We start from the raw sequence: 16,844 nt of genomic DNA, 5'->3' as shown, positions 1-16,844 counted from the left end.
TTTACATCCACATAGAACACGGATCCGAAACCTACATCAGGGGACAAATATTTACATGCAACATAAATATAGATCCGAACCCTAAAGCACAAGGAACCCATGAAGAGGTCCCCAAAAACCCAGATCAAAACTATGAAGAGGGAAAAAATACAGATCCGAACCATGAAGAACCCTCAGATTCACAAATCCCAAGTTCCCAACCACAGAAATGAGAGTTCTTCAAAGGGATCCAAAACCCCTCTGCAAAACCAAAAAAATACCTCAAGCTGAAACCCTTATTCGTCTTATTTTAGATACGCCACCTGTTCCATCAAACTCCCGACCAATGGAGGAATCTTTTGAAATGTCAACCCTCATCCGAATGGAAAACTGGATGGTTAAATTCTTTGGTCAGATGGCCATGCTAACTGAAGAACTGGGAGAGATGAAAACTCAGATACGATACCTGTCCACTAGATGTGATTCAGCTCCTAAGCAGTTTGCCGATATGGGTACTATGACAGAAGGACATCAGTTCATAGTTTGATTCTCGAAAGATCTGCAGACTTGCATAACAAGAAAAGACCTTCTATTGTTTCTAAGGAGGTTAAGAATGTTGGACCTTATCACCAACCTCTTAAGAAGCCACTGGTAGTAGAGGAAAAGATGGGCAGAAACTGAAGAGAGAGTACACTCACCTACCTTGTTCTCAGGAAGTTATCATGAAGAAATGGGTCAGTGAAGGTCGTTTGACACTTTTAGATCCGAAGCCTCTTCCCAACCCACTCCCTAAACACTGGAGAAGAGACCAGTATTGCGAGTACCATAGAGGTATTGGTCATACCACAGAAAAGTGCTTGGCATTGAAATACAAAATTCAGGATGAGATAGACGGAGACTCTTCCCTTCTTCCTGAACTCCCTGCTTTCGTGAATTATGCACCGGTTAGACCTATTCAACCCTTCAAAGGTTCCACCACCTCTGTTTATGCCGCCTCAGAACAGAGAAATGAATTGAAAGGAAAAGGAAATATGTCAGAGATTGAACCTCCTAAGAATATCAGGGCAGAGAACTTGATGCCACCAGCAGATTTTCAAGGGCAGTTTGGGCCAGGTCGACAGAACTACATAAGACCACCTCTGCCAAGATTCCTATACCAGGATCGAAACCACTAGCCGACAACATAATGGAGGAAGGTGTGCTACTCGCGAATTTCAGTGCCAAACCCTTGTCTCTGTTCAAAAGTCATGTTCCAAATGTCATGTTTCAAGATTTAATTTCTATCAAGTGTACACCAACTCTTATGTTGAAAGTTGGTGACTCATAGTGTCAATGTCAAAAAAAAAAGAGTGTGTCATGTCTGTCAGTCTTTCTCATTTAGAGTCAATGTTTTATTTTCTGTCAAGCATATGTAAAGCCCATAGAGGCATTCCAAGAGTCATTAATGTACTTGGAGTTTTCAATTCAATTAAGTATTTGGTTTTGTATCTTCAATGTCTTATGATTCACTCTTAGATCTAATTTTTAAAATAACTAAAGACACCCTCCTCGGATGAGGATGCAGACGAAATTCCCCTCGAGATCTGAAAGATGATCAAACGAGAGGCAGAGCGTTGAGCATAACCACTCAAAGAAGAAATCGAAGCTGTTGATAGTGGTATCGAAATCCGAAACTCAGAAAAGATGGATTGACAAAACTTTATTTCCCGAGGAGAGTGAGGAATTGATAAACCTGTTTATATGGTTCGAGGTAGTCTTGCTTGATCCTATGAGGATAAACCAAGTGAATGCCTTGTTGTGATGAAAAGCAAGACTCCATCAGCTTTAGATATCAGTCGAAAAGCAAAATTCAAGAGAGTGAAGCATCAGACATCCAGTTGAGCTGATGAGAAGTTTAGAGAAGACTTTCAGAAAATGAACTCATCAATTCGAGTCCGAAAAGAGCACTTGGGCTACATGTTTTAATGAGATTCTGAGGTAGAATACTTCAAGAGTAAGAACATTCCTAATGTGTAAAAAGCAAAAAAAAAAAAAAATATGAAAGAAAGACAAGAAGGAGAAGGGAATGTGTCCCTAAGACAACTCTTTAGAAAAATCAAAGACCCAAGTGATGGAGCCTATGAGATAGATTGAATATCAGAATTGTTTCCAACATTTGGAGACTATCGAGAGCTGTAGAACCTTGAGTATAAATTCAAGATATTCGAGAAGCGCACAAGTTCAAATGGAGCACTGTGGTTGAAGTTTTGCTTGCAAATACTGCCGACTCATCGACAAAAATATTTAAAGCCGTTGAACCTTATTCTTCAAAAGCTTGTACACAACAACAACAGAAGGCCATCCTTGGACGTTTGAGCCTTTATATCCAAAATCCCAACGTTTAAAAAAATTTCTTTTGTAAGCCCTTTGAGCCAACACTTCAAAGCCAAATATTTCTTTCAAATACATTATAAACCAGGGGCATTATGCACCCGAACTACGCTGACCTGATCCCCAGCTCTTCAGGGGTATGTAGGCAACCTGATCAATTCAGGTTCGGTCAACCTTTGGGATAAAAGCTAAATCATCAATCTTTAAAAAATTTGAAGCTAAAAAGCTAAACCATTCTTTGATAAATCAGGGGCTAGTCCCCGAATCAAGAGGTATCTCACTTTACATCGCCACTCATGCTATGAGGGGTACATTTTCGAGAGTTCCTTGGTAGAGCTCTCCTTCATGTGGATGATCTAGAGACTTTCTGGGGGTTCGTCTCCCGCCTCTCTCGGATCGGGGTCCACAACGAGAGGTCCTACATCCGTAGGAAGATCGCTCATTTCATAAGGCAGGAGATGGATGCATGAGGGAGGAGATGGCGATGTGCGACATATCTTCTATCTTTTCATTTCACTGAACAATAATTTTTATAGCACTTTTTTGGTGGTAGTTATGGTGATATGAAATTTATGGTGGTAGTTATGTTGGTATAAACTTTATGGTGGTAATTATGGTTATTGGAACTTTATGGTCGTTGTTTTATTTATCTGTAATGATGCTTTGACATTTGGCTGGTGGTTAACTACGTGATGGTGGTAGTTAACTTGTTATGGTATGATTAAGCTACGTGATGGTGTGTGGGACCCGATCCCGCGAGAGGGACGCGATCCGCCTCCCTCTCTTGGTCTCTCGTACCCACACGAATGGCGTGTGCTTTTTTATTATTAATATAAATTATCTTTTTCGTGAACTTGGGATCACAAAAGAAATCCGAATTTCACGCAAAAGAGAATGACCAGAGTTGCCACCTAGGTAAGGGACCTAGGACCCATAAGTGTCACTGCAATGATCTGTGATCCCAGAAGTCTAGATTCGTTACCTGATTACGAGAATGGAAGGAATGACGGATTACCACCATATGCACCATAATTTAAATATTTTTTAAAAGGCTCATTTAAACTCTCTTGATGTGATCTATGTGACATGCATCATAAAAATCTAATTTCAATGTGATTCCTAGATGCGTCTTTTGATTCTCTTAAATTGGTTTGATTCAATCTATGTGAAAGTTCTCCTAAGATCTAATTTGAGAAAATCCAAAGTGATTTAATTTAGGGTTGGAAAATGATAAAAAAATAAACAAAATAAGACCCTAAAACCCTACTGGAGTGTGTGTAGGGTCGACTCGTGCTTGGAATGTCATCTAGGCATTCAAGTTCCCTATATACCCAAGCCTCACTCGGATCAGAGTCGACGTAGTTCGGTGGCCTAAAGTAAGCTATATGCCTAAGATATCTAGGACACCGATCTAGACTAGAATGACTATTTCAACAGTTTAAGAGAGATTATTTAATTCAAGTTGAGTAGATTTTATTATCTTAGGACTCTATCTAAGATGCTAATGGTCCTATCTAAATGCAAGACACTCCTTAGACTAATGTAGGTGGGCCCTACATCCTAGGTTAACTAGGCATGTCCTATAGGAAAAAGAGTTAACTAGTGAAACTAATCTAAGGGTCTATTGCTAATAATAGCAACTGGCCGTGAAGAGGCTGGACTCCTAACTCTAGGACACCCTAAAACCTAGACCACGACGTGACGTAAGTGTTCCTAAGACGGCTCTAAGGGTTCCTACGAGGTGGGTTCGCAATCCAACGGTTCCAAGATCATCTTGAACTTGGGTTTACCCAACCCAAATTATTAGGTTAACGATTTATCTATCTTTTAAGGCTCCTAACACCTAAAATTTAGGAAAAATCTAATGCTCTAAGGGTTGATTAACTCCATGCTTAAGTCGAATTCATGGAAGGAAGTCGTGCTTTCTATCCTTACACTTTTCAACAAGTAAACTATGATATATTGTCGCCTGGCATTTTTCTCAGGATTTTCATCGACAAAGACCTTGGAGCCAATAATATATTTATTTTAGATGATAAAAAGCTTAGGATTGACCGTGATAAGGAAACGATTATGAATTCAACCATTGCATCCAAACTAACCTAGAATAGCAAGTTTACAAGGGAAGTTATAGATTTTTAGGATTTCTATTCAAGTAGCTTAAGGATTAGATGCATATTGGAAAATTAGAACATTCTAAAAATTTTCATGGTGTTTAGAATTAAATTGAATTTTTAAATGATGCTATCAACATTAGACCAGATTAGTGATTTTACAAAGCAACAGATAGATTTTTAAGGTTTCTGTCCCTATATTACAAAGAGGATGAATACTAACCGTTGATCGCTCTCCTTGTCTCTAGGGTGCGTATATCCGAGATATACGCTTTGACACACCCTTATAAAGGCAAAAGAAAACCCCAAAGATCGATCGAATAATCTCCAATATGATGTATGTAGAAGGGGAGAAGAAGAAATCCAATGGCTATTTGATGAAGAACATAATATGGAAGATGGTTCAAATCACCAAACAAAGTAGGATGCTTTCTTTTTCTTGGGAGAAAGGTTGGTCGTTTTATCTGATCTCCATCCCCTAGGGTTGTCTGTTGTTTGTATAGAAAAATTAAGAGTTTAATAAGAAGAGGTAGTTTCCAATGTGAGGACTTTATACGTAATAAGTTTCTTATTTTTTTCTTTCTTTCATTTTCTTCTAAATTAGATTAGCTTCTAATTAGGATTACTTGCAAAGCAAGGCATGCTATTATGCACAAGAGAGATTATTCTAGAAGCTCACTCATTATTGGAAACAAACCTTTTTTTATGAAAGATTCCCATCCAAAAAGAACTGCCCAATGTTGGAGCTCATTTTTGACCTATTTAGGGGCAGAATCAGAAAAAGTTGTAACTCGAAAGTTGTAGATCTTTTCGAGATCTTTCCAACAAGTACAATTGCAAATTTTTTGGAGAAGTATGTAAAAAGCTATGACCGTTTTACTACCCTGACCATATTAGCCATTTCTTTTAGCAACCAAATCCAATCAAATCTCCTCCAAATTTTGGACGCCCAACATGTGTGGACCACATGTTTGGACGCCCAACCCATGTGGCCGAACCACACATGAGGTTCCCACATGGGCTTTAGTCCATGGGCTTTTTGGTTCATGGACTCTTTAGGTTCTTGGGCTTTTTAAGGTGTATTTTATGTATTTTTTCAAAAGAATCAACCCTCTTTCCAATCAAATTCGAATTTTTTATTATTGGGCCCAGCCCATATGACATTATGGTGCACCCCCAACACATGGTTGAACCACCCTCTTTAGAAAAAATAACTTTTTGGACCAAAATACCCCAATTTGATCAATACGCACCTGAAAGTGACTAAAATACCCTCAAATTGGATCACCCTTAAGGGGAAAGTTAAACTGGAAAGTTTTCATGGGAAAATTTCAAAAATAGAATGTTTTTACGTTTGCTTCTTTTGGTGGGTGATATCAAACATGATCACTTGGAATCCCTTGAAAATGCCCAAAATGCCCTTGACACACAAAATTTTCAAAAGAAGTAAAACCTCTGAGAAATTCTAAATTTAGCAGGTCTTTCAAAATTAATGAAATGACTTAAAATTTATCAGACACAACTCGGGGGTCAAATGAAACACTTTGGAAATGATCAAATTACTCATGTGGTGCAAAATTGATAAAATTAGGGAAAACCCTGAGAGATTTCAAAAATAGCAGGTTTCTTAAAACACTTGAAATCATTCATGATTCCTCAGACATACTCTCGGAATCAAACGTGACACACTAGAAGTGACCAAAATATCCCTGAGATGCGGAAAATGAGGAAAACCCTGAGAGATTCTAAAAATAGCAGGTTTTCTAAAATACTCGAAATCATTCATGACTCCTCAGACATACTTTCGGGATAATATCAGACACATGGGAAATGACCAAAGTACCCCTGAGGTGCAAAAATAGAGGAAACCTTGAGAAACTAAAAAAAATAACAAGTTTCATACTTGATTGGAAACTTTAATTCTCATCTTCCGGTAATCAATAGCACAACTAGAGACATTCGGGATTGCGAATCAACTTTAAAACATCTAAAATGAGGTGAAATTTACCTTAAAATGCAAAAATGCCTAACCTAATGCAGATGACTGACACAGACTAAATAAACCTTTTACTTTTAAAAGTGTAACAAAATAGGGGTGTTTACATGGTGTTAGTTAACTTACCTGTAATGATGTTAATTACTTTTGATGGTTGTAGCAAACTTTTGGTGGTGGAATTTCATGCATACTGTCATATTCTTATATTATATCTTTGGATGTAGTATGTTGTCTTTTTGTTAGGTGAGTATGGAAAAGCAAAAGTATTATGTTGTCTTTAATGGTAGACGGCTGAGATTTACTATACTTGGCCAGGTGCCATGAGCAAGTTGACAAATTTAACGGAGCATGCTATTGCTCGTATGGGACGTTGGCGGAGGCTCAATCAGAGCTAGACACATATTTGGATAGAGCTAAATAGCGGAGCAGCGAAATAGTTGAGGAAGCGCCAAGGGTAGAGGAGATGCAAAATGAAAGGGCAGAGGCGGTGCCACAGGCGGCAACATCGGTGTTACCACGGGTTTCTCTCTTTGTTGTTGGTTCGGTTATATTGCTTCTAAAATCTACCTAAGTTTTTTTTTGAGTGTTTATTTTTGTTAGTGGACTATTAAGTAGGGTTTTAGGGGCGTAACTTGCTTTATATGTGGTAAAGAACATATTCTGTGCTGTTTCTTTTCCGTTTTCTGGCAACTAAATGCACATTCGTGCTGTTTCTTAGCTATTTCTTTTTCGTGTCCTGGCAACTGAATACGCACTCCTATTGCTTTTTAGCAGTTTCTTTTCCTTTCTATTTTTTTCTACCACGTCATTTCCTTTTCTTTTCTGTTTCCTTCGCGCAACTGAACAGACCCTTATTGCTTGGTAATTTCGGTCAGAAATTTTGATTATATGCCTTTTTTAATTAAAAAAAAAGTGTTTCTGAAATTTCGAACCAAATTACCAAATTTCGGACCGAAATTTCGGTTTTCGGTGGGGTCCGAAATGGTTACCGAAACCAAAATTTTAAACCATGCTTCGAACGCAAGGAAAGCATTCATTCAGTCAATCTTTATTGCCATTTGCGCTCGCCCGCATACTCTCTCGTCTTTCTTTAGCTCAGGCTCCGTTCTCTAGGTGGAAGTTGGAAGCTTTGGAATGTTAGTCCGATAGGGGTGGAATGCCTAGTTAATCATTCCTTCCCAGGTTTTTTGGCTCAGGATGGATTGTGTAGTAAGCAAATTCTGCTTGAAAAAGTTCTAGAGATGAGCAGTGATGTCACTGATGAGGAGATTAAGTCTACTACGTTCTCACTTAATAGTGAAAGGGCTCCAAGGCCTGATGGGTTCAATGCTTTCTTTTTTAAGATTGCATGGCCCATTATAGGGATTGAGGTTACAGCTGCAATAAAATCTTTTTTATATGGTAACATGTTGAGGGAGATCAACGCAACACTATAACTTACGTTCCTAAGGTTCCCAACCCTACCATATGGGTGACTTTAGGCCCATCTCCTGTTGTACGGCACCACAATCCAATCATCTCAATTTTCGATGACATTCGCCTGAAAATTTCAGAATTTTTACACAATTTCCGAGTATTTTTTCCTAATTGCCAAACATCCTAGCCTCATGCTTCCTCAAGTTGACAAGGAAAACACAATCTCATTAAGTCTTCTCACTTGTCCTCTTCTCTTCACACAAATGTTGTGTTCCGTTAAAGGCGCCTTTCATCTTGACTTCCTCACATCTCTCACATCTGCTTCCCATGACACTTAACTGAATCTTTACCTTAACACAACCCAACCATACTCAACCATCGTAAGGTGAGAGCACAAATTCTAACCACCTGATTTGTTTTAATCAAAGGGCTTCAATTTGCTCCTTCAAGGGATCAAAGTTTTCACATGCTTGGCCAATAACCCGTTGTTGCCGCACCACTACCCACTTTAACCCAGAATTCTCTCTATCTACTTACAAATATTATGTCACTCCTCTTATCAAAGGTCCTTTTCTCATTAGCCAAGATCTACGTACCTAAATAATCCTAGAAAATAACACAAAAAATTATAAATATTCCCGTCATTATTAGCTCCTAAATCATCTACTCCTTACACCTATTATCTTAATCCACCTTTTCTTTCATTTTACGGCTAAGAGAAGAACAAAAGCTCTCCTTCAAGCTTATTATCATATGAAAGAGCTCTTCTTGCATGGAGAAATCCACTTCCATAGATTCCATGCCTTATATCTTTTTTTTTTCCTATCATTTACAGTATATGGTTTTCTTTTTGGTACTTATTCCAATCATTTACATTTTTGCACTTTATTTTATTCCCTTTGGCCTTGTTTGGCAGCAATGGAAGCTTTTTCAATGGAATATTTGTTTATCAAGTACCAACACTAGGAAAGCTAATATTCCATGAAATAAAATTTCACTATTTCCAAACATGGCGTAAATATTTCTAGTGGATAATGCTCTCTAGTTTAGTTTTATTTTTACCTATTTTTGTTGGGGAGTTCTGTGGGGTCCAGTGCCTTGAGAGAAAATCTCTCTTTTCTGCCTAGAATGGAATAGTGGAAAGAACCCCTCTTCTATTTGCGTCCACGGTAGAAGCACATAAAAAAAAAAAAAAAAAACAGTAGAGTCGGTTGAGGATAAAAAAGAAAACAAAAGGGAAAAGATTGACGTAGAAAAAGGGAGCTTTAGAATGGAAAAATGAATAGTAATTTTTCACATGAAAAGTTTTCTCATTCGAGAAAATTTATTTGTGTCCCTTTAGAAGCAAAAAATAAAGATTTTGAGTGTGAAACAACCGATTACTCCAAAAGCTGTTGGATAAGGCGTTATTTAATTTAATTTTTATACTTTAACACCCCCCTCATGTGTGGCACTTCTTATTAGAGGTTGGCCTACACGTGGCACATGTAGCCCCTCTTTTGGGATTGCCATTAGATGTGGATTTTTAATATCAAGGAGTTCTGAACTTAGGACTTTTGCTCTGATACCATGTGAAACAACCAATAACTCCAAAAGCTGAGGCTGTTAGAGAAGGCGTTAATCAATCTTGTAGGGTGTTCCTAGGTAAGAAAAAGAGAATGTAGGGTTTTTCTCCTGCTATTACGGCCATTCCTGCGGCTGTATTTTGCCATCTCTCATGCCCTATCTTCAACCACAAATCGGGTCAGCAATGTGTGCTCTCCGGTTATTTTCTCCATGCCATTGGGAGACTTTTTTAGGGTTTAGAGGTGGGAAAGAGTTTTCTTATTGGTGCTTGTGAGGTAGCCCTCTATTTTCTATTCTCTCATTCTTGTTGTAAATCTCAAATTTTGGGCAACACTTGAGAAGAAAGATATTACAACCCCCATTTCATTTTAGTGGATTTCTGTCGGATTTGCACTGATTTTCCCTTAATCTTGAATGATTTTCCACATTTAAAGGGAGATGATTCCCCCCCCCCCCCCCCAAGGATGGTACGCGGCTTTCACGTGAATTGTGGGCAGACTTTAATGCTTTTTGGCGTCAAATCACGTTAAAAGGGGGTGTATCAATCCTACAGGGGGCTGAAAAAATCATCTCCCTAAATCCGGTGTTGATTGGTTTTCCCTGATGGAGTCCTCTAATAGGCTTTGTGATTCCTTTTTGTTGGCTCTTTTGAAATTGTAGATTTTTCTTGTATTTGCACAGAGAAATTTGTGGGTTTCTTAGGCAAAAGTACTCCAAATCTTATGCCCTAATACATTTTTTTGAACAATCGCAAATGACATTAGGGCCCGTTTGGATACCTTATATTTTGTATTTGTATTTGGAATTGAGTTTTGAATACAAAATGAATAGATCCACCAGCTCATGTTGAGGGAGATAGAGAGGGAAGGGGTTACTTCCTACTGGAAGGGAGAGGTTGATGAGCAAAGAGGGTGAAGGAAACCTTAGCAAAGAGGGTGAAGGAAACGTTATTTCCACATCATATTTGGAAATCTGATTTTTTCACTGTCAGTCGCTGAATTGGAAATCTAAGGATTTGATCCGGATCCAAATCACAATGCAAAAAAGGCTTCAAATGTGAGAGAAATCCAAATCAAAATCTTCTCGGCATCCAAATGGGTCCTAAGTGACGACTTCAAACACCCCAATCTAGAAACCTTGTGGCCATTTTGCTCACGTGAACTCAACTGTTGAGTTAGCTACATTAGTCTACATTTGTTGGAACGTTATGCATATTAACAAATGACTCTTAGTGTTCCTCTATGGAAATTAAATATCAAATCTTACTCTTAAAAGACATGTTTATACGTTTTTACAAATATATTTTAAGCTTAATATTTACTTTTATTAACATTGTGGTTAAGTAAAAGTATTGTGCACAATTGGGCAAATAGGTCAATATTATTTATGATTTGTTGGATAATTGACTAATGACAGCCCTCATTTTCTAAGTGTTGTGCAGAATGTCAAGACAATTTAACGTCACTTTTGAAACAATCAATCTTCAAAATTATCACAATTCAATATGCTTTTTCATCCAACGGTCGCCCCCACAAAAAAAGTGACTTGTTGCTAGAGATAATCGTCATGGCTCTCTCACTATCGTTCTTTAAAAACAAGGAAAAATTGCCAATGGAGGACATCAAAATACGAGAATTTCCAATGGGGGGACACACTTTTGAAAAATTGTTACAGAGGGTTGATAACCCCCTTTTGAGAGTTTGATAACCCCATTTAGAGGGTTGATAACCCCCTTTTGAGAGTTTGATAACTCCATTTAGAGGGTTTATAACCCCCTTTTAGAGACTTGATCACTCCTAACAATTTTTCAAAAGTGTGTTCCCCGTCGGCAATTCTCGTATTTTGATGTCCCCCACTGGCAATTTTTCCTAGAAAAAAGAGGAGTGACTTGTTCCTAGTCATAAACGCCATCTCTCTCTATAAAGTAAAAAGGAGTGACTTGTTCCTAGTCATAATCGCCATCTCTCTCTATAAAGTAAAAAGGAGTGACTTGTTCCTAGCGCTAATTGTCATGCCTCTCTCCCCCTCTATAAAATAATGAGTTTAGGTAATTCTCTACTACATGAAGAAAATCCTAGTTATATAAGTATCGAACAAATATTAAACTCCTTCAAAATCCCTCACATTGACTACTTCCACACTAACCAAATCCTCTATTTTCTATTGCTCATTGCATATTTCCACTGTCCTCTGTCATGTGATTTAATAACTACAATTGTAATCCCCTTCTAAGCCAGCATAAGTAGATAAAAATATGGCATCCAAAGGACTAATATAAGCTATAGATATGGAACAAATGGCTATTAGGATAATAAAGAGAAATAGTCAAGATCATCTTGGTTGTAATACCTATGTTTTTGTCTCAAATACGAACAAACCCATGCTAAAATAATTGTTTGGTGTATTTTTAATTTAGTTATTTAAACTTTAAGTATTAAAAATTGATAAGGAAAGCACTCATCTGCCCACTTCTGTTTATGGGGGCAATGGGATTCCCCTATATGGACGTTGGTCCGTCGGTCACTCCATTGGGAAGGTTGGCCGATAATTTAAAACTCTCTAGAATGTTTAATTAATGTCTTCTAATCCTAAAAAAAGTTAGTATTTCTTGAAATCTATCCTGTGTTAACATGTTTGCTCATGTTTGTATTTTTTATAACTAGGATTAAGCACCGCGCGATAGGGAAAGGTTTAGATATTTGGGCTCGTGTTATCTAAGAAATGTAGAATGCTTCAGTCAGGCATTATTCAGTTATCTTAATGTGACTCGTGCCTACTACCAAATGGTGGGTCCCACATTCTGACTAATCTGAATAGGGAAATGATATTTACGCCCCTTTTGATCACCAGGGACACCCAGGCCAGTGTACGTTGCAATCAAATCCACTGGATTTTTCTGACATCAAGTACATTAGCCACCCTTTTGTCATTGATACACTGACACTGGGTGTCCCTGGAGATCAAAAGGGGCGTAAATATCACTTCCCATCTGAATAATGCCCTAATGCAATCCTAATGCCCCATTTTAGGCCCTGCTTGTTTTGGATTCTGAGTGCAAAACTAATAATTGTTCGACTCAAATGCGATTTTGATTCCATTAATCAGTTTTTGACCAAAAATTAATTCTCAAAATCCAAAACAAACAGGCTGTAGCAGTTCTTTTACTCCTAAGGATAAAACAAAGTCCGATAGTCACCACTACAAAGGGGCGTTCATGGTAAGAAAGGGGGCACATTTATCATCCCCCGTTGTAGAATTTCCAATTGCAGTATATTTATAACAGTTGTAAATGTGGTCACATTTGTGTCAATGTGGTTTTCTTGCTAAATATTCTTTTAATTATTTTTTCAGGGGCTTTGGAAATGGTAAGGATTGTTCAATTTGTGTGACTCAGAATAATAGTAGGGGTCACATTTGGGACAATTCAAATTGTGTCTTTCAATTAATTATATGCACGCCAGTGTTTATGTAGGTAATAGCCTAAGTACCAATCTATATTGTGTCTTTTAATTACTCATTACTTAGGAAAGTCTCTCTATGTATCCATGCTCTACCCGGGAGGCTTTATTGCGTGCCACAGCTCAAGGTTTAGGTTAATTATATATTTATATATTTTTTTGTTAAGAAAAATCCTTAACAAAAGGAAAGTGATATATCCACCCCATTTTTTTTAACTTGGGACAGCCATCAGCAGTATATCTACGACCGCAAAGGGTCTGATTCACGTTAGAACGATTCAACGGCTTGATTGCCACGTATACCGCGTGCTGTCCAATGCAAAGAAAGGGGCGAATTTATAATATCTTAAAAATATGGTAAAAATAAAATAAAACTCTGCTACTTTTCCTAGATCCAAAGAACATGAGTTAACCAAAGGCAGGAAAATTTATTTGCGAAGTGATATTTTCACCCCCTTTCGTCCTTGGGCTACACCCGGCCCTTCTTTTGTAAAAAGCAAAGTCCTAAACATGGTTTTAAATTTCGATTGAAATCTGAGATTTCGACCGAAACCATAATTGAGTATATCCGAAACGTTATGACTGACATTTAGTTTTTTCCCAAAATTTCGTCCGAAATTTAGGGAATTTCATCCAAAAATTTCGATTTTGTTAATTTTTTAATATTTTTTCAAAATTTCGGCTGAAATTTTGTTTGAGGTAAAGCATTATTTTAAATGGTTTCTGTTACGGTCCTAAGTAGGGCCTGCCTAGGTATGGGACTGGGTGGGACCAAGCCTGGTATGGGACAGGTTTAAAGGGCTTTGCCTAACACATTCCATCAGCTATAGACCTTTTGGCATATCGGCAAGCTACCTAACAGTTTCGTCGGATTTCTGCTGAACTTTCGAAATTTAGGTTTCGGTTTCAGCAAGGACCGAAACGCATTCCGAAACCGAAATGTGAAACCATGGTCCTAAATACACTAGAACTAGAAGGGTGCGGCCAACTGGCCAAGGAAAAAAAGGGGGTGAAAATATCATTTCCCATTCATTTTCCATTTTAGAATTTCAAACAACAAAACCAGTAAACCACGCAAGAGCAAACTGTCGAAATCCGAATCTGGAAACAGCCATAAAAAAAAAACAGGAAAAATAAACGGCGTGATGTGGAGAAAAGAGGTGGGAGCGGAACGAGTAGAAAACGCGGAGCTCACGTGGATTTTTATTTTCTTGCGTGCCTTCACTAACACCCAAAGAAATAGCGACCGCGTGGGCCCCATATCACCCGCTAAAACAACTGGTCCCACACATCATCTCACAGCGAGTAGTGCCGCTTAAGCAAATACCGAGTCCGTCACAAAGCCGGCCAACCAAACTCTTTTCTGATAAATTCGCACCCTCTCTAGGATAATTCGCATCCCATATAACTTGGCAGACTTTAACGCTTTTGGAGTCAAATGGGGAGCGAGAGTGCCAATTTATCATCACCCTTCCGTTTTTCTTCCTCTATCTCGCTATCTCTCAATTTTTTATTTGTAGTTTCTAAAGAATTTTGAATTCACTTGGACTAAAATGCCCATTCTTCCCTCCCAAATTCCCAATGTAACCGGTCCGATCGGCTGATTTTGTTCTAGCTAGATGAACGGTTCAGATCATGTAATCACAAAAATTAAACTCAGTGGGGACCACATTATTGGATGATCCAAACTGTTCATTTGTTGGGCCCTAACTTAATTAGTTTGTTGCCTTATAATCATCTCCATAGGATGATCCTAACCCTCGATCTCTAGACTTTCTATAACTTGCCATCCGTTTAACCCTCTACCGATCAGAGGGTTAGGATAATCACATGTAGATGATTTCAGGGACATGTCGCATTTAAATTTGAGAGCCACAAATGAACGGTTTGGATCAACCAATAATGTGGCCCCCACTGAGTTTAGTGTTTGTGCCTTAGCGTGTACGAGTAGAAAAGGGTGGCTTTAAGCTTATATCTGTTGGCTAATTTTTGGGGCCGCGTTTGCTACGTGTAATTGATCGGAATCGTTGATCTCAAATCTAAAACTAAATCCTTTAGATTCCCACCGTCAATTTTGTAGTCCTTTATTTTGATTGGCAAAAATTAAGAAAGTCGCCCCTTGTGTGAAGCCGAAGATTTATCCCACACAATGGCTGTAACGCGTAGACGTTATCAACGGAAAAACAAGCGGGATTTTTGTCGTTTAGCTTTTAAATAGAATATTTCAAATCAGCTGTTATTTAAAAGAGTATTTCAAGCACGCCCCTATTGTAATTAGAAAACAAATGAACAGTTATGATTACAAGTTCATTTATCAGACGGTCAGGATTTTCAGAAAAAATAAAATAATGGAACGTCATGGGACCCACCATGAGAGAGAGAGAGAGAGAAGCGTGGAAAATTTTGAAGGTTCTTGACCGTTTCACCTCGTATACGCTTTCCTTTACACCAAACGCTCTTCTGTAAACCATTTTCCGAAGCGGACTATAACTATAAGTAGGAAACGACTGAGACTTACTCCTTCCCAACAAACCACTAAGTTAGAAAAAGAGAGAGAAGAGAAGAGAAGAGAAGAGAAGAGAAGAATCCTTGTATTGTATTCTAGGTATGTAGCTTGTTTGTTTATCTATTTTTTGGTTTTATCGCTATCCTACATCTTTTAGGTTAAGAAATAGATGAACATCTAGTTTTATTGGATTTATTATCCTACTCTTTGTGATTGGATTTCATCAATTATCTGCAAAACCATCGTGCTCAAACTCTGCAATCCCTTTTTATTTGCAGGATTCACGTCAAGAGAAAAAATAAATAAATTACGAATTAACACCAACATTTTAGAGTCAGATTACTGGCAATGGCTGACAAAATCCATCCGGCCGGAGACTCGCCTTCCGTCGCCGAAACAAGTACGGATCTACAGGAAAAACCTTTAATCCCTCAAAAACCAAACCCTCCGCCAGGAACTTACGTCATCCAGATCCCCAAAGACCAGATCTACCGTCTTCCCCCGCCGGAAAACTCCCGCCGGCACCAATCCGGCAGGAGCAAATCTCGCCGGAGTTTTTGCTGCTGTCTCTCATGGATCTTCTGCATCTTCTTCCTCATCATCCTCCTCATCGCCCTCGCCGCCGGAATCCTCTACCTCATTTTCCGGCCAAAAATCCCTAACTATTCGGTCGATAGTGTCTCAATCAAGGGTTTCAATCTCAGTTCTTCCGATCTAACATTCTCGCCGGAATTTGACGTCACTGTTATGGCAGAAAACCCTAACAAAAAGATCGGGATTTATTACCTCGAAGGAAGTTCCGTTACCGTTTGGCATTCTGACGTTGAGCTTTGTAACGGAGTTTTACCGACGTTTTATCAGGGTACTAAGAATGTGACGGTTTTTAAGACGGTGTTAAAGGGTGAAGGAATTAGGGTTTCGAGTTCCGTTGAGTCCACCTTAATGGGTGAACAGAACCGAGGGCAGATTCCGTTAGAGTTGGATTTGGATGTTCCCGTTAAAATTAAGTTTGGGGCTGTTAAGACTTGGACGATTACCGTTAAGGTTCGTTGTGATGTAACGGTGGATAAGTTGACGGAGAATTCGAAGATTGTGTCAAAGGATTGTAATGTTAAGGTGAAATTGTAACATTGTCCTTGATAGGAGGATATAGTCTTTGTTTTATACTCTATACTGGAATATTCCTTTTTTTTCGTGTGGATTTTGGGAAATGTTATCAGCACTACCGCACTACCATACTTTGATGATCGAACTGCTCACTTTATTAAAAGTACAGTATGACCTGCACCATTGGATGATCCAAACCGTCCATTAGAGGGTCACAGCCTAAATAGGTTGTCTCCCTAAAATCATTTCCATAGGTTGATCCTAACCGTCCGAACTATAGAGGGTTATGATCAACCCTCTAAGATTCAGTCACTCTATAGATCGGAGGATTA

At 38.5% G+C, this 16,844-nt stretch overlaps 1 protein-coding gene across 1 annotated transcript in view; it reads left to right on the top strand.

Moving 5' to 3' along the window:
- LOC143887440 (NDR1/HIN1-like protein 13) overlaps positions 1 to 16,598 on the top strand; it is a 77,279-nt gene extending 60,681 nt beyond the window's left edge. The window contains exons 2-3 of the mRNA XM_077391524.1: positions 15,460 to 15,504; positions 15,684 to 16,598. Of these exons, the coding sequence (XP_077247639.1) occupies positions 15,754 to 16,533 (780 nt within the window). The 5' untranslated portion in view covers positions 15,460 to 15,504; positions 15,684 to 15,753 and the 3' untranslated portion in view covers positions 16,534 to 16,598. The remainder of the gene's footprint in view (positions 1 to 15,459; positions 15,505 to 15,683) is intronic.
- The last annotated feature ends 246 nt before the right edge of the window (positions 16,599 to 16,844 follow it).

The sequence above is a fragment of the Tasmannia lanceolata genome, unplaced genomic scaffold (assembly GCF_043159265.1).
Source record: "Tasmannia lanceolata isolate RefF3 unplaced genomic scaffold, GAP_Taslan_0.1 ptg000012l, whole genome shotgun sequence".
In the NCBI taxonomy this organism is placed as follows: domain Eukaryota; kingdom Viridiplantae; phylum Streptophyta; class Magnoliopsida; order Canellales; family Winteraceae; genus Tasmannia; species Tasmannia lanceolata.
Note: the sequence above shows the minus strand (reverse complement) of the source record. Positions and strands in the feature narration are given on the sequence as shown.